The sequence below is a fragment of the Penicillium psychrosexuale genome (genome assembly GCF_028828465.1).
Source record: "Penicillium psychrosexuale strain IBT 29551 chromosome Unknown utg000003l, whole genome shotgun sequence".
NCBI classification, from domain to species: Eukaryota; Fungi; Ascomycota; class Eurotiomycetes; order Eurotiales; family Aspergillaceae; genus Penicillium; species Penicillium psychrosexuale.
The window spans coordinates 2,503,674-2,524,476 of record NW_026643188.1 but is presented as its reverse complement, the minus strand read 5'-3'; the positions used below and the strand labels follow the sequence as shown (position 1 = coordinate 2,524,476).

The 20,803-nt window shown below is 50.6% G+C and overlaps 9 protein-coding genes across 9 annotated transcripts; 5 read left to right on the top strand and 4 right to left on the bottom strand.

The window, feature by feature from the left end:
- Positions 1–84: 84 nt before the first annotated feature.
- Positions 85–2,043, top strand: N7518_004879 (CAZyme family GH84; the record flags this gene model as incomplete). Its single annotated transcript, XM_057185806.1, has 1 exon — positions 85–2,043. The coding sequence occupies one exon, from the start codon at positions 85–87 to the stop codon at positions 2,041–2,043; it is 1,959 nt and encodes a 652-aa protein (XP_057042576.1).
- Positions 2,044–2,678: 635 nt separating this feature from the next.
- N7518_004878 (tyrosine-protein phosphatase) lies at positions 2,679–3,635 on the bottom strand (the record flags this gene model as incomplete). Its single annotated transcript, XM_057185805.1, has 2 exons — positions 2,679–3,028; positions 3,134–3,635. 2 exons carry the CDS (start codon positions 3,633–3,635, stop codon positions 2,679–2,681), a joined length of 852 nt encoding a protein of 283 aa, XP_057042575.1.
- Positions 3,636–4,170: 535 nt separating this feature from the next.
- On the top strand, positions 4,171–4,580 carry N7518_004877 (Dehydrogenase E1 component; the record flags this gene model as incomplete). Its single annotated transcript, XM_057185804.1, has 2 exons — positions 4,171–4,266; positions 4,296–4,580. The coding sequence occupies 2 exons, from the start codon at positions 4,171–4,173 to the stop codon at positions 4,578–4,580; spliced, it is 381 nt and encodes a 126-aa protein (XP_057042574.1).
- A 267-nt stretch (positions 4,581–4,847) lies between these two features.
- On the top strand, positions 4,848–6,454 carry N7518_004876 (thiamine pyrophosphate-dependent dehydrogenase E1 component subunit alpha; the record flags this gene model as incomplete). Its single annotated transcript, XM_057185803.1, has 5 exons — positions 4,848–4,987; positions 5,050–5,237; positions 5,291–5,352; positions 5,418–5,627; positions 5,684–6,454. The coding sequence occupies 5 exons, from the start codon at positions 4,848–4,850 to the stop codon at positions 6,452–6,454; spliced, it is 1,371 nt and encodes a 456-aa protein (XP_057042573.1).
- A 223-nt stretch (positions 6,455–6,677) lies between these two features.
- N7518_004875 (spherulation-specific family 4 protein) lies at positions 6,678–7,496 on the bottom strand (the record flags this gene model as incomplete). The annotated part of the gene is made up of 1 exon (XM_057185802.1): positions 6,678–7,496. One exon carries the CDS (start codon positions 7,494–7,496, stop codon positions 6,678–6,680), a length of 819 nt encoding a protein of 272 aa, XP_057042572.1.
- A 942-nt stretch (positions 7,497–8,438) lies between these two features.
- Positions 8,439–14,007, bottom strand: N7518_004874 (CCR4-NOT core ubiquitin-protein ligase subunit MOT2; the record flags this gene model as incomplete). The annotated part of the gene is made up of 5 exons (XM_057185801.1): positions 8,439–10,609; positions 11,356–13,535; positions 13,596–13,711; positions 13,834–13,900; positions 13,955–14,007. The coding sequence occupies 5 exons, from the start codon at positions 14,005–14,007 to the stop codon at positions 8,439–8,441; spliced, it is 4,587 nt and encodes a 1,528-aa protein (XP_057042571.1).
- Positions 14,008–14,336: 329 nt separating this feature from the next.
- N7518_004873 (complex I 30 kDa subunit family protein) lies at positions 14,337–15,363 on the top strand (the record flags this gene model as incomplete). Its single annotated transcript, XM_057185800.1, has 3 exons — positions 14,337–14,543; positions 14,607–15,256; positions 15,313–15,363. Exons 1-3 carry the CDS (start codon positions 14,375–14,377, stop codon positions 15,361–15,363), a joined length of 870 nt encoding a protein of 289 aa, XP_057042570.1. The 5' UTR covers positions 14,337–14,374.
- A 415-nt stretch (positions 15,364–15,778) lies between these two features.
- Positions 15,779–17,212, top strand: N7518_004872 (BUD22 family protein; the record flags this gene model as incomplete). Its single annotated transcript, XM_057185799.1, has 2 exons — positions 15,779–16,021; positions 16,115–17,212. 2 exons carry the CDS (start codon positions 15,779–15,781, stop codon positions 17,210–17,212), a joined length of 1,341 nt encoding a protein of 446 aa, XP_057042569.1.
- A 325-nt stretch (positions 17,213–17,537) lies between these two features.
- On the bottom strand, positions 17,538–20,275 carry N7518_004871 (Zn(II)2Cys6 transcription factor; the record flags this gene model as incomplete). The annotated part of the gene is made up of 5 exons (XM_057185798.1): positions 17,538–19,469; positions 19,526–19,611; positions 19,668–19,933; positions 20,002–20,133; positions 20,196–20,275. The coding sequence occupies 5 exons, from the start codon at positions 20,273–20,275 to the stop codon at positions 17,538–17,540; spliced, it is 2,496 nt and encodes an 831-aa protein (XP_057042568.1).
- Between the last annotated feature and the right edge of the window lie 528 nt (positions 20,276–20,803).

Here is a 20,803-nt window from a genome sequence, read left to right as displayed (position 1 = left end):
CAATCTTGCAAGTCATCAATAAACACGTCGTGATCACCTTTCTTGGCATAAACCACGCCCTTGAACATGATATTTCTCCACACAATGTTCAGTTCACATCGCATTACCTGTCTTCGGGCTTTTCTTCTGGCTTTTGCGCTTGGGCCGGTCAATGCTGCATCAATTGACCACAGCGACCTTGTTATACATGATGATGGAGGCCCCGCAGTGTGGCCCACTCCGCAAGAAATCACGTTCACAGGCGGAAAGGTATCGCTCACGGGTAATGTCAATATCGTGACGGACAATTTCAAGGACTCCGCTACGATCTCTACGGTCAAGGGGGTTGTGGCTGCTGCCGGTGGTGATGCTGTTCTTGCCTCCAAGCCCAGCAGTAAGGGTACACAGATTTTTGTTGGCACAGAGGCGGAAGCCGGAGTCGCTGTCGCTGCTGCCAAGGCTCTTGCTGGAAATTCCGCGAATGACCTCGACGCTGACGGCTATGTTCTTGCATCTGGCAAGTATGAGCAACAGCCAAGCATTGTACTCAATGGTGTAGACACCCGCGGCACATTCTATGCGGCACAGACTCTTCGTCAACTTCTCGCCGATGACCATATTCCCGGTGTCAAGGTGCGCGACTGGCCGCTCATGTCTATCCGTGGCTCGATCGAGGGTTTCTACGGTGTTCCCTGGTCTCATGAGGCGCGTCTCGACCAGTTTGCATTCTACGGAAAGCATAAAATGAACACCTATGTCTACACGCCCAAGTATGATCCACTTCTCCGCGCCAAATGGCGTACTCTTTACAGCGGCGACGAGCTTACCCAGCTCAAGGAGCTTGTCCAGACTGCAAATTACCATCATGTCGACTTCACCTACGCTCTATCGCCCGGCCTAGACGTATGTTACTCGGCTGACGAGGACTTCAACGCTACTGTCACCAAGTTTGACCAGCTGCGTGAATTTGGTGTCAGCAGCTTCTACATTCCTCTCGATGATATCGCCCTCAAGTTCCATTGCGATGAGGACAAGAGGAAGTGGCCGGAAACGGAGAATGATGGATGGGTTGCCGACGCCCAGGCATTCTATCTGAACCGTGTCCAGACGCAGTACATTGAGCCAAACGATCTCGAAGACCTCGAGACCGTCCCAACCGACTACGCTGGCAGTGCACCTACCCCGTACAAGAAAGAATTCGGCACCAAGCTGAACAAGAAGATCCGCGTTCAGTGGACCGGCGAAGGAATATTCAGCGACAATATCACAGTCGAAAGCATCGTGAGAGCCGACTCGAGCTACGTCACCGACAACCTTTTCCTATGGGACAACTTCCCAGTCAACGACAACAACCGTGACCGCCTATTCCTCAACCCGCTCACAAAGCGTGCCGCCGAATTATACAAGTGTCTTGTTGGCTTCACCTCGAACCCGATGAACCAACCATACGCCTCTATGGCCGCGCTCGCCAACTATGGCGACTATACGTGGAACGCGCCATCGTACAACGCCACCAAGTCTATGAATGCAAGCCTATGGGAGCTTTCAGGTAGTGACACAACTGTCCACAACGCACTTATCGCATTCACAGACCTCAACCAGAACTGGCCATACCAAAGTCCCGAGGTCAATGCGCCCAAGCTTACCAAGGACATTACAGCTTTCTGGGCCGGTCGCAGAACCGGTTCCAGCGACGGAACTGAGACGTTGAAAGATCGCCTCGCACTCATCATCAGTATCCCTGATGTTCTCCCCAAAATGGCCACAAAGGCCTTTGCCACGGACGTGGCACCCTGGACAACTGTTGCTAAGCAGTGGGCAACTGCTTGCAAGCACTTGATTGCCATGCTCGAGGCAATCGATGATAAAGATCATTGTACAGCAGATGCCGAGTTCAAGTCTGCCAAGGAGTGGGTTGAGAAGACAAAGGCTAAGACTGTCGATGACCGTAATGCCAACGGTGAGGACCTTCCTAAGTCGATCGTCCCGACTACCGGTGACGGGGCGTTTGACAAGTTCCTCACTGATGCCACGGATATCTACAATGCTAATAGATGCCGATAAACTTGGTAAAACAAGTCAGAGAGACAGACATAATGCATGCAAATATTGATATGAATTAGTCAGTGTCGTATGGATAAAAACAGTCAACCATAGTTAACACCACAAGTAGGAGGGAAGAAGCTGACAGAAGAACGCTAATTATTGCAGAATATCGGACTGGAAATGAGAAGCTGACCTACACAAGTACCATCCTAACGTATCATTCTGAGCCAGACTTCCTGCCTAAGGTGGATATGATCTTTTCTACTCCCTAGGATTGGTCTTCTTTTCTCCCTCCCTCCCTCGGTCAACAACTAAATTGACTTCAAGCTTTCTATCCCATATCTCTCTGTCTACAATATTACTGGTATTCAGAAGACGCGGAATGAGTCTCCTGAGACGGGACCTTCGCGCAACCTCCTATCCGCTGCACATGTGCCAATTCCGTATTTGCAAGTTGGCGCCGTTGAGCCCTCGACAACTTCCCGTCTAGGAGAAGTTCGATTAGCCCTCGGCGCTGAAATATTGACACGAAGAATATGAAATCAGAGTTAGCACCTTAGAGTTGGTCTAATTCCAAATATAGCCAATGCAGTAATATATACATATTCTATACATGCTTGTTTATATATTTACAGATATTCCCAGTTGATCCGCTAGGTCAGGTTCTTACGCATCGTCGATAGATCACTCTGCGAGAACCCAAGTTTATCAATGAGATAGACCTCAACACCGTTTTTATAGGAATTCTCAAATGATACCAGGAAAGCCTCCATAGAGCTGGCTCGAGCACCACACATTTCAAGCATACCCAGTGCCTCGGGGCTCAACTGGCTGAAGTCGGTTTCACCGGATTCTGTGTTTACCGCGAATGCCTCCATGAGGTTATCCCTGGCGCCTTCCATTACAACTCGAGTGAGGATGTAATCGTTGATAATATCCTCATGGGGTCGATGGATTAGGAGGAGGACGAGAGAGGCGAAAACACCTGTTCGGTCCTTACCGGCTATAGACGGAAACCTATGATTAGCATTTGTCGATTATGAATGGGATTTTGCACGCGACTATACGAAAACAGCCATGAGAGCAAGGTGGTACACGTGGCACGTACCTGAGCAATGGACGATAAACGGGTCGTCTGGGTTATCTCTGATATGCTTGAATATCTCGGTGAAACATGGGACAGCCGCTTCGAGGATCCCGAAGTACATCTTCACGAACCCTTGGGCGCCCTTGTCTTCGCCCGCAAAATCGCGGAGATTCAAAGTGGCCGGTCGATCTCTGTATGGTAGCCATATCGTCTCGACTCCTGGGATAGAGGGTGAAGGGGCTCTTTGTCGCTCGCCTTCATTCCGGAGGTCGAAAATTGTGGTGATTCCCAGTTCGGTTGCGATGATGGATTTCCCAGAACCGAAGATGTTTGACAGGTTTCCCGAACGATACACGAATCCCGGACGTACTTTGTTGTTATCATGGCTCAGATCGCGAAAGTTGGAGACACCCGGTATAGGGATAAATGGCGGCAGGGATGAGATCCTGGTTACGAGTTCATCGGGAATAGGAGTCCTGATGTCGGTATTCAATACCTCGCGGAATTGATCGGTTTCAGACATGATTGTACAAAGAATTGAAGACAGAAAGCACAGTCGAAGATTCTTAGGAAAGCGATTCGAACTATGTCATCGTCTCCATCAGATAGTGGAGCCGAAGCCTCCAAGGCTGGTACAGGCACCGATGTCATCATATCCGACCTCATTAGGAACACCCGTGGACTTTATAGAGAATAGTTACATGAAATATTTTCAATGGGCTTTTTCCAAAAAAAGTTAGATATCTTTTTGAATGTCTTAGATATGTTCTATATACCCCCTTATTGGTAGTTTTAACTCATCTTATACACTCGGCTGTGCTTGACTTTATACACACCCAAGTTCTAGACCATGAATGAGACCATTTAGAGGTAAGCAGCAAACAAATAGCAAACAAAAAAGCAAACAGTATTTATGTATTTATGTATTGCCCTTGGTGTAACTTCAACTTTCCACCAATCAGCGCCGTCTCTATCCTCTCATACCAACTTGTCCACCTAACCATGGAATACAAGCATCGGCGCCAGGATCTCAGACTTACCCCTGGATAAAATAAACAATGGCGCGTCGATGCAGCAGTCTTCCGGTACCAAGAGAACGGGCAATTTACCGTCCTACTTCTGAAGCGTGCCAACGGCACGGCCACACATGGATAGTGGAATCTTCCAACAGGCCCAGTTCTAGACGACTATCGCCGATTCCCTGAAGCGCAGAGTCCTCGACAAGACAGGTCTTGGACTCCAGGGCTACTACCACATCCGGGAAGTAGAATCATTGACGTGGGGATCTGAAGAACAGGTAATTACGAAACTCAACTTTGTGATCCATGATACATCTGCCAACATCGTCGCAATCCACGCTCTGAATTATTCGACCATCAATGGGTGGAGGAGGAACGAATTGACTCTCTCTCTCATCCCTGTCGCAATGCAGGATGTGATACGCGAGGGATTTGAGCCACACCGCTAGGGAGCCATATGAGGTGTGAACCTTGAAGCCTCATTCTAGGGAAGGAATAGGATTACAAAAGACACAATCGATTGAGATCTTCCAATGTTGATTTGTTCACTCTCCGTATGGTTGTAGAATTATCTTCCCCGCATCAACCGGATACTCGGTTGGCCGCGGAGTGACGCCAAAATGCCGACGCCAACCGCTCTCCGCATCCCCCAGATCTAACATTCAAAGACCTTGGGATTTCTCACCTTTCTACCATTGAAACAAATTGAAACTACAATGTTAATAGCAACAGAGAGCATAATGTCTCTAAAGCTCCTGACTCGGGGTGGTCTCCGCAGCCAGTCCATAACTACAGCGCGCATCGTCCCCGCACGGAGGTGGAGTAGCTCCATCTCGCAGCCGCCGGGGTCAGACAGGTGATCACTTCAAGGACAATGTTTTTTTTAGAGAAACGCTGATGAGATGTTGATATGTTTAGTGTTCGATTTCCCGGGGCCGTGAACAGCAAGTTCACCTCAGAGATGGCCTTCCTTAAAGCCTCGGATCTGCCCGCTATCCCTACCTACCGAGTGATGGACTCAGACGGTTGCCAGGTTGATAAGAAGAGACCGGCACCTGATGTTACGAACGAGGAGGTCTTGACATGGTACAAAAATATGCTATCTGGTTAGTTATCCCACGCTTGATGCGCTATCAAGTACCTAACCTCTAGCGTGCAGTAAGCATTATGGATGTGGTCATGTTCGAGGCACAACGGCAGGGTCGCTTAAGTTTCTACATGGTAAGTTCAATTATTTAAGATTGAGATGAAGAAAATAAATAACTCATCTCACCGTCTATCTGCAGGTCTCCGCCGGCGAAGAAGGGATCACAGTTGGATCTGCCGCGGCGTTGACACCAGACGATGTGGTCTTTGCACAATATCGCGAAGCCGGTGTATTCCAACAACGTGGATTCACCCTAAAGAACTTTATGAGCCAACTCTTTGCCAATAGCAACGATACAGGCCGTGGTCGGAATATGCCAGTCCACTATGGACAAAACTATCCCCGCATTGTTAGTGCCACCACCTCTTTACATCAATCTACTTTTCCTAACGATATAACCAACAGCACACAATCTCATCCCCATTAGCCACACAAATTCCTCAAGCTGCCGGCGCAGCCTATGCGCTGAAACTCCAAGACCTCCAAAACCCAAACCGGGACCCACGCATCGTGGCCTGCTATTTCGGCGAAGGAGCCGCCAGCGAAGGTGACTTTCACGCCGCGCTAAACATCGCCGCTACACGGTCTTGCCCGGTTGTCTTTATATGCCGAAACAACGGCTACGCAATCTCAACGCCAACGCTAGAGCAGTACCGGGGTGATGGAATCGCCAGCCGTGGCGTGGGATACGGCATCGACACGATCCGCGTAGACGGAAACGACGTCTTCGCAGTAAACGAAGCGATGAAAGAGGCGCGACGACTTGCCCTAAGCGAGGGCGGACGGCCTGTGCTCATTGAAGCCATGAGCTACCGTGTCTCGCACCATAGTACCAGCGATGACAGCTTTGCGTACCGCGCCCGCGTCGAGGTTGAGGATTGGAAACGTCGTGATAATCCTATCATTCGGCTGCGGAAGTGGCTTGAGAATCAGGGGATTTGGAGTGAGGAGCAGGAGAAGGAGACGCGGGATCAGATGCGCAAGGCGGTACTTAAGGAGTTTGGCGCGGCGGAGCAGGAGAAGAAGCCCTCGCTTAGGGAGGCATTTGCGGATGTTTATGAGGAGATTACGGAAGAGCAGAGGGAGCAGATGACGGAGCTCAAGCGCATCTTGCAAACATATCCTGATGAGTATGACCTGCGGCCGTATAAAGATGGGATTAATGGTCTGGATTGAAAGGACTTGCCTCTACAAAATAGACATGCGACCCTTAGGGCGTTAGAGCGTTCTAATACGAGTACTAAATCGATATATATTTCGAAGATGCCCAGAAAATGATGTATCCCGGTTGCATTGGTTTATGGGATCTTCTGTGGTTTCTATATAAACAATCCAAAACAACACTCGACCACATGCAGTCTTGACATAAGAATGATCAACATCTAAGCATAGTATATACTCAGCTCTGAAACTGACGGTACCCCCTGCGCTTAACAAACCGATTTTGTGCGACAGCAACTGCAACCTTAGTCACAGTAGTGAGATTCATATAATTATCATCCGAAGCCAGATAAATAGCACCGAGACCCATATCCTTCGCCAACCGAACAACATTATCAATATTGGCATCTTCAGGCGTCTGATTCAAGATAACAGCATCCTTTCCATAGTTATCAGGCGTCGAGAAGCGATCATCAGGAGCCGAAGCCACCCAATTAGCATAAGTATTCTCATACTCCACAATAAAGTCCGCTGCCGCGAACCACTTGGCAACATCTGCCACAAGCTTGACACCAGGGTTGAAGATAACGATGGTCAAGTTGCTGCTCTTAGATTTTCGAGAGAGGTTTTCGAAATAGGCGAGCTTGCTCGGATCTTCGCCGTTCGCCGCCTCGTCGAAGAAGGTCCCGGAGAGACCGATATTCTGCTCTGCATAGCTGGCCCATTTAGCGTAGATAGCGATGTCCTTTTCGACTTCGGAGCTGTCTCGCGTTCCTTGTTTTGTGTAGGTGTATCCTAGTATCTTGGTGTTGGGATAGCTGTTTAGCTTGGCGATGGCGGTTATGAAGACGTCTTCTGGGTATTCTGTGTCACCGGGACCCGTGGACGGGTTGATGATTAAGTAGAATGGGATGGATGGATGGGCTGCAATTGAGTCGTAGAGTGTATTCCATTTGTCTGTTCCGGGCCAGGCGTATAGTGGTACTAGTAGGCCGGTCGATATGGCAGTTGAGGCTAGTGTAAACAGAGTAGCTATGACAGAAAGTAATTGAAACATCGTAGTGTTTGAACGCGAACAAACAAACGGATGAATATAGCATCAGAGAGGGCCAATGATGTAGAAATGAGCGCAATGAAGAAATAAAGACTAACAAGGCGGGAAATAGTATACTCAGTGAGTTACTCATTATACATGCCAGCCGAGAAAGTCGGGAAAATAATCTCCCATGGGGAAGAAAGGGATCGGATAGCGACAGAAGCGTCAGGTATCAGCCTCAATCCCTATTGCATCAGGCCGAAAGTAGTAAGAGACTTGACATATTTAGGAATGACGGAAATCAGCCACATGTTTCAGGGCTAGACAACCACCTTGAACCTGAATCGTCAAGGAGCGTGTGATGCCAAGAATGAGCTAATGTTGGATCCCTTCGGAGGAATGAGCCTTCATTAAATGTCTAGTCTTGATTAAAATGTACGGAGTAGAGGAATGTGGAAGTTGACAGATCCAGCCCTGGCGGAGTCGGTGATTGATCCCTTGACGCATTCCTCTATTGACCTGTAGACATTGATGTTCTGAGCCATGTTAGCCGATGATAATTGGAATTCGATATGTTTTCTCACTTGTAACTACTATAACTTAGTGGACGGGGTAGGCTCCGTCTTTAATTTCCCGGTTGGGATCATGATGGCAGGCAGGTAGGGGTATATATATCAGACACAAAACTGGTAAGAGTCAATTTCGGATATGTGCCGATATTCACTTGGCGTTGAAGAATCAAGTTGTTTCATTGCGTGCCAGGTGAGGATAGGCCTAGAAGGTGCATATTTCATGGAAGGGTTGGAAATTAGATTACTAGAACGTATGTCGACAGATGTAACAAGTATTCTACAATGATTCGTTCAAGCTAAGATAGATGTACATGCAAGGAGATTTAAGTCCGCCCAGGAAGCTGCGATTGCAAAGGGAACTGAGAGCTCCGGTCCAGGATAGTGTGGATGATTACACTTCCGGCCCAGCAGCAAGATTCAATGCCTGCTGCTGAAGCTTCTTGTTGCGTCGAAGCAGAGCTGCGAACTTCTTGTCTAGCGAATCCATTTCTTTCCGGGTGAGCTCGAGGTCCTTTTGAGAACGACCAGAGAGCTCCTTCAGTTCCTCGTTGGTCAAACCAGCAACGTCGTCGAGAGTGGGGTTGGTGCCGACCATGCCCGGATTGCCCAGCATGTGCTGCGCGGTGACTGCGGCGAAGGAGCGCACGGCAGCAGGGGTGGTGTTGAGAAATTCTGCCGAGTTGGCGACAGCCCAGTCATGGTTGCGGGTGCTGTCTGCTTCCATGGCCGAGAGGACATTAGGCGGAATCACGGATTCCGCCGCCTCAAGAGAAGATGACGGGGACGTGGCACCTAGGCGAGTGGGCATGTCGTCGACCCAGCAGATGTTGAACTTCTCCGGGTTCGCGAAGAGGGCTTCCAGGCCCCCGCTGGGATTGCTTGCGTCGTCTCCAATCATGAAAGCATCCGAGACACCGGTCATGTTCTTCTCAAGCTCTAGGTATCGTTCCTCCTCTTCTGGTTCGAGGTGGCGTAGGACGCAGCCGCGGGGTGTGATAAGGCATCGAGTTTTGAGGAAATCATCGCCAATTCGAACCGGCTCTCCACGAAGTAGAGTTTTCCGATCCTCCTCAGTCAATTCGTTGGGACACTGGAGATAATCGTAGTCCTCCGCAGTGCACTTCATGTCGGTCCGCTGGCTGAGGTTGCTAGGGTTGAAGAGGGAGCTCTTGTTGAGATCAAGTTCGCCGGACTTATGCATCTCAGCGAGCAACTCGTGAAGAGGCTTCGTTCGTTCCATGAAAAGATCCTTGATTGCCCTTCCAAGGGCCTCGGAATCCTTGACCAACCGTCCAACTGTATTGTTTGAACGCCATGGCTCTACGGGGGCTTCCTTCTGAACAGGAAGCTCTTCGACAGGGGGTGGGGTAGGCTCTCTGACGGGCTTGGTCTCTTTGGCTTTCACTTTCTTTGCTGTATCCACCTTGGGTTCAGCCTTGACTGAAGGAACGTTCACTGGTTTTAGAGGGCTCGACTTTTCCGGGCCAATGGCAGCGGGTGCATCAGCTGTGCTGACAGTGGCGGCCGTGGGGGCTTTCTTGGTCTTGCGCTTTCGCCCCATGATAGGTGCTTGAACAGGCTCCTCATTCACAAGCGCGGTTTCCACCTTCTTAGCCTCGGCCTCTTTTGCCTTTTGTTTCCGTTCCTTCTTAACCTGGCTCTTGGTCATGGCGCGAACGGGAGCGGAGCCGATACGAGAAGAGGCAGGAGGAGAATTCGCACGAGAAGCAGAAGTGGAAGGATAGTAATCAGCGTCCCATCCCATATCAGCAGGAGTGCCGGGGATGCTGGTTGACGAGATGCTCTGTCTCCTAGAGCGGGACCTGGTACCACCAACAACAGAAGCGGACACAGAGAGTGCGGTGAGAATAGGAGGAGTTTCTGTCTTCGGGGTTTCTACCACACGCAGAATACGAGGCTGACGAGGGGCAGGGGAGTCAGATAGGCGAGATGCGATGGTTTGCGGCGTGTCGGGCCGCGACCCGATGACGGAAACAGAGCTAGGAGGTCGTGCCTGCTCAGTCTTGATGGACGTGGGTAGTGGGGCGCCAAAGTCGAGCGGGGTGCCTTTCGTAGTGGCAGAACTCGCCTGCAACTGGTATGCAATCTTTGCAGGCGAATCTTTGAAATCAGATCCAATATTGAACTGGCTTTTGCGTTGGTTACGAGCCTTAGTGGCGGACTTTTGTACAGGCGATCCGAAAGAGATTTGAGAAGCGTCCTTCACGCGGTTTGATGTCAAAGGTCCACCCACTGTGAGTTCAGGACTCAAAAGACGAGAGGGACTGTCCATACGACTCTGCGATGGGCTGTTGAGTCGCGAAATGTTGGGCGTCAAGCCAGGTGGGAGCATTGGGGCAGGAGACGAAGGTTTAGAGGAACTGCGGTCCTGGAATACAGAAGACGAGGGATGAGCGTGAGGTAAAGGCAGTCCAGGTGGGAGTGTAGGAGTCCCAACACGAGCGGCCGACTCGCCAGGTAACTGAGACTTCAAAAACCCAAAGCTGTCAACAGGTCGTCGATCCTTGGATTGATCTCCAAGAGGAGGGAAGTCCTCATTCACTAGAGCATTGGGTTAGCGAACGTCCAAGAAAGTAAAATGTGGCAATGTGACTGGGCAGATGAGAGGGATAGAAATAAATCCCTTCAGTAAGGGCGACTAAGCAGCAGCAGCGGATTTAAGCGAAGATACAAAAACGATCACGAGGTAATTACATGATGGGCATCTCCTGGACCAGGAACATTGCAGGACAGAGCGTCTATGTAAACGGCGGCTGTGAGGAAACTGATTTCGAATAAGACCCTTTTCGGCTTGTGGTATCAGGGTAGGGAGATCTTAACGTACACTAATCCATAATAAACACCACCCGCGGTCTTCAAGACGCAGCAGGGCAGCAGATCGTATAATGGAAGTCCGGATGCAAAAAAGTAGAAAGGGAATACACAGCCGCCGAATACAGGAGCTCGGAACACACGCCAGTATGTCCATGAAATGCAAAGACACCTGGAAAGAGCCAGAGAAAGCATGCAAGAAATAGATAGCAATTGAAGGAGACAAGGGAAAGCCCTAGTACGCCAGGTGACCGTCCAGCCCATCGCATAAATCAGAGCTGCCAGCCTGACCGCGAATAAAACAGAAACAACAAATGCAAGACCTCCTCCACGGGGAGGAAAGAAAGGGAATTGATATCATGTCATCAGGATAAAGCAGGCCCATCAAGGGCAGAATATCATAGCGAAAAAGCGAACAGGAAAATGCAGGAAGCCAATCACGGGAATAAGTGAAACCGCGGGGATTCACCACCGACTGATGCCACCACCGTACACCATCGAGGGGTTGTACCCACCTTGGCCCTGACTCCCGTACAACGCTTGCCCAGCAGTAGCATTCGCGCCGACTTGATGCATTCTCGCCTGCAAAATGCTCGGGTCCGCAAGATCTACTACACCACCTCCACCGGAGGAAGTGTTAGCGTGTCTGTGCTTCTTCCCCTTCTTCTTCTGCTTCTGTGGGCCACCGGAATCAGGCATCACGCCCGCTTGGTGCCCATAGAAGGAGCTGAGAAGGCCATTGACAGGAGTCATAGGGGGTGGGGTATTGTGCTGTTGAAGAAAAGGGAACATGAACTCACGCTTAGCCGCCTCCTGGCCCTGTAAACCACTAACATTCGTACCATTTCGTCCACGCAGTAGCTCTCGCATTAACTCCGGAGTTGGATCTTGCTTTCCTCCATTACCACCAAGCCCAGAGGTGAAGCCATGTCCTTGGGCGAACATTCCACCACCACTAATCGGAGGGGTACCAGCCGTCTTCAGTCCCGGTGGGGGACCCTGCACTCCGCTTGCATAGAAGCCACTTGCTGCAAGACTATGTTGAGGGCTAGGAGCAGAAAGAGGGTTGGGAGAAGAAGATTGCATCTGGCCCAACATGCGCGCGTTAGGAATATTCTTAGAACCGGCCTCATTGGCGAAGGAAAATCGGGAAGACTGTCGGTTCTGTGCTGCCTGCAGCGCATTGAACTGTGCCATCTGATTGTGGACAAGGCCTTGGCGGACATGGGCGGCTTGGTCCAGAGCGGCAGAGCCGAGAGGGTCAGCCAGGCCAGCTTGTTGATTACCGGCGGACTTGAGTAACATCAACTGCTGTTGCTGCAAGGGAGTTAAGCTTCGTCCAGCGAGGTTCAGGCCTTGGAATTGATGGCTAGTCGCAGAAACTGGGGATCCAACAGTTGAGTTATCCGCCGTGTCCTGCTGCGAGGGCGGCTGAATAGCCCCATGAGACTCGCGCGTCTGGCGACTGCGCGGGGGATTTACTTCTTCTGGCTCACCACCTAGCTGGAGGCTACCAGCTTCACGGTTATCCTCTTCAGCTGCAACGGATTGAAGCAACTCGTGCTCGCGGCTAAGACGCTCTTGTTCGACTTTCTCTCGCATTGCTCTGCGCTTGACGCCGCCATATGGATCGATGAAAGATGGGTAATCCTTAATCAACTTGACCTCTTCGGCACTCAGTTCAGCCGTGCTGAAGGAAAACTTGAAATCCGCCGAGTTCATATCCTTGAGCAAGCCGTCAAACGGTGATGGCAGCTTGGGAGGTTGAGTCCCACGACGGGGACGTGGTGGCGCGGCGGGAGATCGGGGATCGACTTGAGAAATTGATTGTGGGGCTTCTTGAGAAATCGGCGATGGCTTCTCTGGTCGTTTCGGTTCTTCGACCAGTGTCGCAACATTGGCACTTGCGGGCCGTGGGCTATTGTTGGAGGCTTGGCTACCCGTGAGACTAGTCCTTCTGGTTCGGTGAATAGCAGCATCTTTGTTAGCCCAACTTGCAGTTGACGGGAGAGCCGGGCCATCTGGTATGCCGGTGCGACTACTGATCGACTCATCCTTGCTAGGTTGCCGGCGCATAGGATGGGCGATGGGTTGAGCGGACCTCACGTGAGAGGGGGTAGGTGGGAGATTTGGGCGTTGAGTGGATATGGAGTTCATAGATGAGAGGTCCTGGCGGCTGTAGCTGTCGCTGTCCTCCCCAGTCTCGTGCAAGAAAGTACAGTTCCGATTATTGCATTGCTCATTGCGAAGGAAGGATGAGCAATATTTGGTTGTTCCGTACTGCGCCCTGAGCACCCGATCGCCGTTCCCAGAACCGTCCACGGCGTTGATGCACATCGCAGCATCAATTTTGCGCGAGAAAGTCACATAAACACCAATTCCCTGGTTAGGGTTACCACCGGGCTTAGCCTTGCTGACCACGATCTTTTCGATCTCGCCATATTGACCGAAATATTCCCGTCCACGAAGCGTTTGAAGGAGTTGATTTTCGTCTCGGATCGTAGGGTTGAGGCCGATAACGTAGACCAAGTTCTTTTGGACAACACGGACACCGGCCAAGTTCTTCCGGCTGGAGGCTTCGATTTCACGCTTTTCGGCTTCCTTCTTTTTGGCAGCAGCCGCTTTGCGATGTTTCAGTGCGAGATCTGCCTTGAACCTAAACACAGCAGGTTAGTTGGGATGTGGCTCAGATATTACAGAGCATCGGATAACTCACTCCTCAACGTCGGGAATCTTGTACTGGATGGTACTTTCGTCGTATCCGCGCCGACAGTTGGGGCATCGGCCTTCTTCATTCTGCGTCTTAATGTTGTTGTAGCAGAATTGGCAAATCTAAAAAAAAATCACATGTCAGTCAGGTCTGCTAGAGAGAAACAAAGACGAGCCATCTGTCCCTGCCATAACAAAGCAAGTACTGCTGAGACGCGTGAAAATCCTTGATCAGATGGACATACCTGATATCCACAAGGACACGGTTTGAAATTCTTATCGGAGAGATCGAACTCTTCAATGCACAGGGGGCTGTGGGGTGATCAGTACACAGATCGCGCGGGTTGAGTGAGCTTCGAGACGTACCAAAACTCATCGTCGTCGTCGATGACGGAATCGATCAATGAAAGACTGGACATGATCGCGGGGAATACGGTGATAACCGGAGAGGGACACGAGATCTCAAACGCCGACACCTGATCAAATTGGATGAGAAACTGAGAAAATAAAAGAAATACGCTGCCCTGTAAAGTGTAGAAAGGCGAACGGTAATTAGATGTTTGAGGAGGAGCGAGAAGAAGAGAGGGGAAAAGAAATGGTGGAGATGATTGATGGAGAAGAAGGAAGGAAATTGAAGCGCGGCTTCATTTTGCTGGCATTGCCCGATCCAGTTTAGCGGGTGCCCAACACGTGACTAAAGTGCTCGACCACTCTAAACCTTCACAATCCGACTTACGTGCCTTCGTCCCCTCCTCACGTTGCATCTGCCATTGCTCCCTCTACACAATGGCCTCCGCACGCTCTTTGATGCGCCTGGGTTCTGGACGCTCTGTGGCATCCGCCACGAGGTCCATGGCCGCCCGCACCTTTTCCTCCGCCTCCCTTCAGTGGGCCCCCAAGGCCTCGACAGCACCGGGCCCGGAACCTGAGAACATGCGCCAGGCGCAGCGCCCGCGTATGTGCAATGGACGAGCCGATAGATAGGACAGATTGAGCTAACCGAACTGTGTTTTGCCAGCCCCGGGACCTCTGCGCGCCCCCGTGGTCAACCCTACCGACAAGTACCAGCCCATGGCCGACAGCCTTCACGCCTATGGGCAGTACGTCATGTCTTGTCTGCCCAAATATGTCCAGCAGTTCACAGTGTGGAAGGATGAGCTCACAGTGTATACCGCTCCCGCTGGTATCCTTCCCGTGATTAGCTTCCTCAAGAACCACACTGCCGCCGAGTTCACCCAGATCTCCGATATCACGGCTGTCGACTTCCCGACCCGCGATCAGCGATTTGAGGTCGTCTACAACATGCTTAGCGTTCGTCACAACTCCCGTATCCGTGTCAAGACCTACGCGGACGAGGCAACTCCCGTGCCCAGTGTGACTGGTCTCTTCGAGGGTGCTTTGTGGTACGAGCGTGAAGTATACGACCTGTTCGGTGTGTTCTTCACCGGCCATCCTGACCTGCGCCGTATCATGACCGATTACGGCTTCGACGGCCACCCACTGCGCAAGGACTTCCCCTTGACCGGTTATACTGAGCTGCGCTATGACGAAGAGAAGAAGCGCATCGTTATTGAGCCTCTTGAGCTCACCCAGGCCTTCCGTAACTTTGAAAGCGGCTCTACTAGCTGGGAGCCCGTGGGTGCGGGTGAAGACCGCACTCCTGAATCCGTAAGTCACATTATCTTCCTTGCTGAAAGACAAGGTCCTAACCTATTCAACTATAGTTCAAGCTTCCGACCCCCAAGCCGGAAGAGAAGGAGGAAGAAAAGAAATAGAAAGGTTCTGTATGCGTATTATTTTCTTTGCCATGTTTGTATGTACATATCCGTCAGTGTTAATCGATGGTCTTCCCAAGCAATATATCAAGCAACGTATTGTATGTAGCAGTCAAGTTGCCCCAACTCATTTATAAGGTAACTAACCCCTGTTAGTCGGTAATAAATATTCAGTTTTTTTTTTTATAGTCCAATTTACAGTACGGAGTACCCCGAACGAGATGTCAATTTGGCCATTGCAAGCGTCCGTCTTGGCGCCGGGATCCGCCCAAGAAAAAAAAATTAAGCTACACCAACATCCGACGATCACCACGACCCTCGAAACTGCCTTCGGTTTTTGTTCAACGAGCCATACAATCTTTGAATTGTTCATCTCAGTACCCCGCATATTCATACAATCATAGCACCGGGAAAAATGCCCAAACGCAAGCTCGATGAAGTTAGCGGCCCCGCGCGGTCGAGCGACACTCGCAAAATGTCCATCCACGGCACCCGGTTGACGCAAATGTTTGAGAACGGCGTATTAATGATAATGCGTGGTCTCAAGACATCGCGCGGCTTTGAGCGACAAAAGCTCAGTCGGCGAGAGAAGACAGCCAAGGCGCAAAAGGACGATAAGGCGTTGGCGCGACTAAAGGAAGAAATCGAGACTTTGAAGGTACGTAGTCCATATGGTTATTGTTTACTGGATATACGGCCCTCTCCGGAGGGTCTCGCTTAGGAACTTGATTGCTAATGTCCGTTCTCATAGGGTCTCGATTACCATGTCACATCGGAGCGATACCTGTTCAAACAACTTATCAGGACGAAGCGGATTGCAGAGACGCGGACATTCGGGGAGTTCCAGGCAGTCAAGAAGGTCTCCCAGGAGGGACCAAAGAGTACCGCCGAAGCGAATATCCTGGCGCGACTGTTCAAATCCACTCCTGTGCAGAAGGAAATGCCTGGAATCATGGCCGGCATCCGGAAACTACTGAGAGTCGACGAGCTGCCGACTAGCAAGGCGAAAAAAGAGGACAACAAAGAGGATGTGCCGGCAAAGAAGCCACGAAAGGAACACAGCGGATCCGAGTCTGAATCAGAGGCAGTGACGACAAAACCTAGGCGTGGCGAGCAGGTCTCCCGCCCGGCTCACGACATGGACATCTCCGGCTCAGACGAATGTGGAGACGAGGACCTCTCACAATTCAACTCACGACTTGGACCTGGCTCAGACTCCGAAGCTGACTCGGAATCCGGCGACGAGGAAGACCTCGGCGCAGACGATATCTCCGGCTCTATCTCCCGTTCTCCCTCACCCTCATTCTCCGCCGGGGACTCCCCGCCACCTAAGAAAGCAAAGGCAACGAAGGGCTCTGCTGCAGCAGTGAAAACCACGACATTCCTACCATCTTTAATGAACGGCGGTTACTGGTCTGGTTCGGAAGAAGCCACCGATGAGGAAAATTCCGGTGCGAAGCCTGTCCGTAAGAACCGCATGGGTCAGCAGGCGCGTCGGGCTTTGTGGGAGAAGAAGTACGGAGTCAGTGCAAACCATGTCAAGCAGGAGCAGCTGGCTGCGAAGTATGGTGGCAGAGATAATGGATGGGATACGAAGCGCGGTGCAACTGACGAAGGGAAAGGTGGGAGAGGAGGGAGAGGGGGCAGACGTGGTGGTTTCGGTGGTGGTTCTGGACGGCCTCAGAACAGAGATGGCCCTGATGGTCCTCACTCTGGGCAGCATTCTAGTGGTAAGCCTAAAGGTCCGCCTAAGGATGAGGGTCCATTGCACCCCTCTTGGGAGGCAAAGCGGAAGGCCAAGGAGCAGGCACCAGCTGTTTTCGCAGGAAAGAAGGTTACGTTCGATTAGGGTTATGCGCATTATGTATATTTATCAATCAATGCTCGAAGTATCATCACAAGCCAATGAGCAGATATCAAGATATCCCTGTGTGCACACAAGCCGAAAGTCGTCCGACCCGGACAAAGTAAAAGATTGATTGCAATATATGAATAGTTGCATTGAGAATAAGCAGTGCACAATTTCCCGGAGTTCCATCACCCAGGCACAATATATAGCCGTGAAACATGAACAGTCGCAAGATGGTATAAAATCAAAGTCATAAGACCCAACCTAAACATGTTGTATAGATGAGTCGCTGCTTAAGAACAAAGCATGATAGGAAAAAAATTGATCATGAATCCCTCATGAAATTCAGCCAGTGAGGGGGGTCAGACCTGTTACCTGGCGCCTTCATTTCAGCACGAGGCAACCCATTAGATTGAGCCTGCGAATCTGGTTCGAAGCATGGGATAGCTGTGAACTCGCCCAGCTCTTGTGGAAAATTGGAAACGAAGTGATCGAAGCCAAAGTGTGGCATCTGAGAGAGGGAGAAAGTGTCGGTGAGTGAGTCTTCTTCTCCTTCTGGAATGCTCTGATCATGTGCAACGGGTGTTGCGGCAGCACCACCCATGCCAATCATGGCCGCAGACGAATGTGTCAGGGACATGCCATGAAGAAGAGTAGCAGGACCCGCCATTGTAGAGGCTTGGGAGCGAATGTTTTGTGGGATGTTTTGCTCACTTGGAGCAAAAGCTTCCTGCTGTTGCCACGCGACCGTGGACGGCGAGATAGGCCCTGCTTTCCAAAGCATCTCCCAGTTTTTGAACCGGTCATATGCAGACTCGACGGTACCTCCGCTGCTCATATCCGGTTGGGTCTCGCTCCATGCTTCGAGACGACGAATGGCACGTTCGAGCGCCTCTATGACACTGACAGCCGAACGGGCTGAGCCAACACCCATAGACATGATCTTGATCAGGGAAATTCCTTGTTCGAGAGCAGCCCCAAGTCTTTCAGTTCGTTTGGTCAGGCCCTGAGCTAAAATGACTAGCAAAGCTGCACGGCATGAACTAAATTCGGTAAACGAAGCTCGCGCGAGACCGGTCTCATCACGGAGCAAGCGGCACAGATCGATGATTTCCAGAGCCGCTTCCACGCAGTCTGTAACAAGAGTCGCACGATACTTTGACAGACCGGACAGACTAGAAGACCCCTTGTACGACGGGCCTTGAGAGGGGTTCTGGGAGATGCCTTTGATATTGCTGAACAGGAAAGGGCGCCCAATAAAGACTCGAGTCAGACAGTAGTCTAGCCTGAGATGGACATTAGACCTGAAAAGCGGCCCTGCAGGATTCAGATCACGACAGGTAACCTCCTCTGGTAGAGTTGACCACCAATCAACGAGATGTTTCCGGAGACTCAGTAATCGTTCAAGACAGTCCTGCTGTTGCCCTTTGCGGTATTTTCGCAACGAGGTAATTTCATTTGAAACCTCCCCAAGCTTCAAAGTCAATGTAATAAGTGTTACCATGTTTGTATGGTTTGAGACCTGATTGACTGGCATCAACCCGGGAAAATCAACCGGCAGGGGACCATCAACGTCGGGGTCCGACAACGATGATGGTCTGCCGTGGAGAATGCTTATACGCTTTTCGATAGTAAAAGCTGTCCAGAAAACGCGATTGCGCACTTCGATCATTCGTGGAGAGAGGCCTTCGCCGTGATACCTCCGATGCATTCCGTTTTGTATAGCCAGTTTCAGTGCCAGCCCAAAGTATGTATAGCATAAGCCTGAAGTATCCAACGGAAGCAAGTACGTCCCAATAAGAAGACAGGCCTGTACACTTCGAACCGAAGCGGTGGCGATGATGTCTGGTAGAAGCCTCGAAGCAAATTGGTAGAATGTGAGTCCGACCTCGTCTTCCGAGAAGTGATGGTCTTGATTTGCCGTAGAGCCTGGAGACAAGCAATTCACGGGTGTAGGTGACTCCATATGTGCGAATTGGGTGCCCACAGCCAGGACCATAAGAATACAGCACACGGCGCCTGCATCGTCAAATGACAAACTTTCGGGGTCATTGTAGCAGATACCCAATTTCTCGACTAACCAGTCTTCTTCAATATAGAAATTATTGGTTTGTGCGTACTTGAAGAAAATCTGGACAAGAAAATCGGCGACATAGCGCGGCGGTAGACATGTAATTGAGGCAGACACCTGAGGTGACGCGGACTGGAGTTGTGTACTTCTCCATCGTTCTTCAAAAGGCTCAACTTCGGAAGTTGCCTGCGGGCTTGAGTTTAGCATGAGTATTTGCTCACCGACAATTCACGTAAACCTACCTCGGGTGCTGCAGTCTTCATCCATTCATCGATCTTCTTCCGGATCTTCATTGTGAAATTCAAGTACGAAAATTCCCCGGAATATTCTGAGAAATAGTGTCAATCAACAAATCCTTGTATATGGTCCCAGATCCCAACATACGGGTTGTATTATCAGGCATAGCCTTGATGGTAAAATCCTCCTCATCAATGGCAAGATCCTCCAGCTCATTGGGATCTTCCCGGGTAGAAATCGCATCGGACTCAGAATGGCGGTGTTTCTTCTTCAGATCCTCTGCAGCCTGTCGCAAAGACTGAATATCGAAAGTGATATTGGGTACATAATGCGATAGGAGACGTTCCATCAGGCGCACCCGTTCTGCCTCGGCGATGTCATTTCGACTTTGGGCGGCTGCACGGTCCAAAAGTCTGGTATCAGATATTGCGCCGTTAGCGGTCTAGATGGCAATAAGGATATGATTATGCGGCCAACCTACGAAATAGACGTTGACCGGGTTTTTTCATTGGGGTCAATGTGAGTAAAATTGCACTGGCGGCGATATCGCAGACATCTCCGGCACGGCACACCTCCTTCGCATTTCTCTTTCACCCGGCGACAACCATCACACCTGCGCAAAACCGATTGTGTTAGACGACGCGATTGAGTTGGTACAATAGGGCCATAGCATACGCTCGGACAGCTCGTTTGCGGTTCTCTTCGGCGACGCGAGGACGTTTTTGCTGGGTGGGCGTCGGGGTCGAGTCGTCCATTACCGTGACAGCGGATCAGGGCATCGTCTAGGGGAAAGAGAAGGGGGTGAATAGATTGGAATGCAGAGAGAAGTGTAATAGATACAGTCCAGGAATATACAGGATTTGGAAAAATGGCCATGGGAGGAGAGAAAGGGAAGCTAATCGATAAAGGCACATCCCCGCCCCGAATTCATTTTGCCTCCGCTCATCGGTCTCTTATGGCTTTGGGCGATGTTTTGGGAGTTTTTATGCCTTTGCCTTATTTTTCTTTACTTTGTTCTATATCTATGGCTTATTTCATGTAAATATCATACGAATCAATTACCAGCTTTAAGAATTTATAGGCTGACCTATCTGTCGGACGTAAGTATGGCCCATCTAGGCTCGGAACAATGTTATGGTAAGACTAGGTATAATGGGCGTATGTCGCAACTGACTATATAGCTCGCGACTCCTGCTGGACGTGTTTCCCTTTCAGTCATCCTCCTACTTCTTCCTTCATTTCATTCTCTCTCTAGGATGCTCGGGCTTATCTGACCTGCTTCA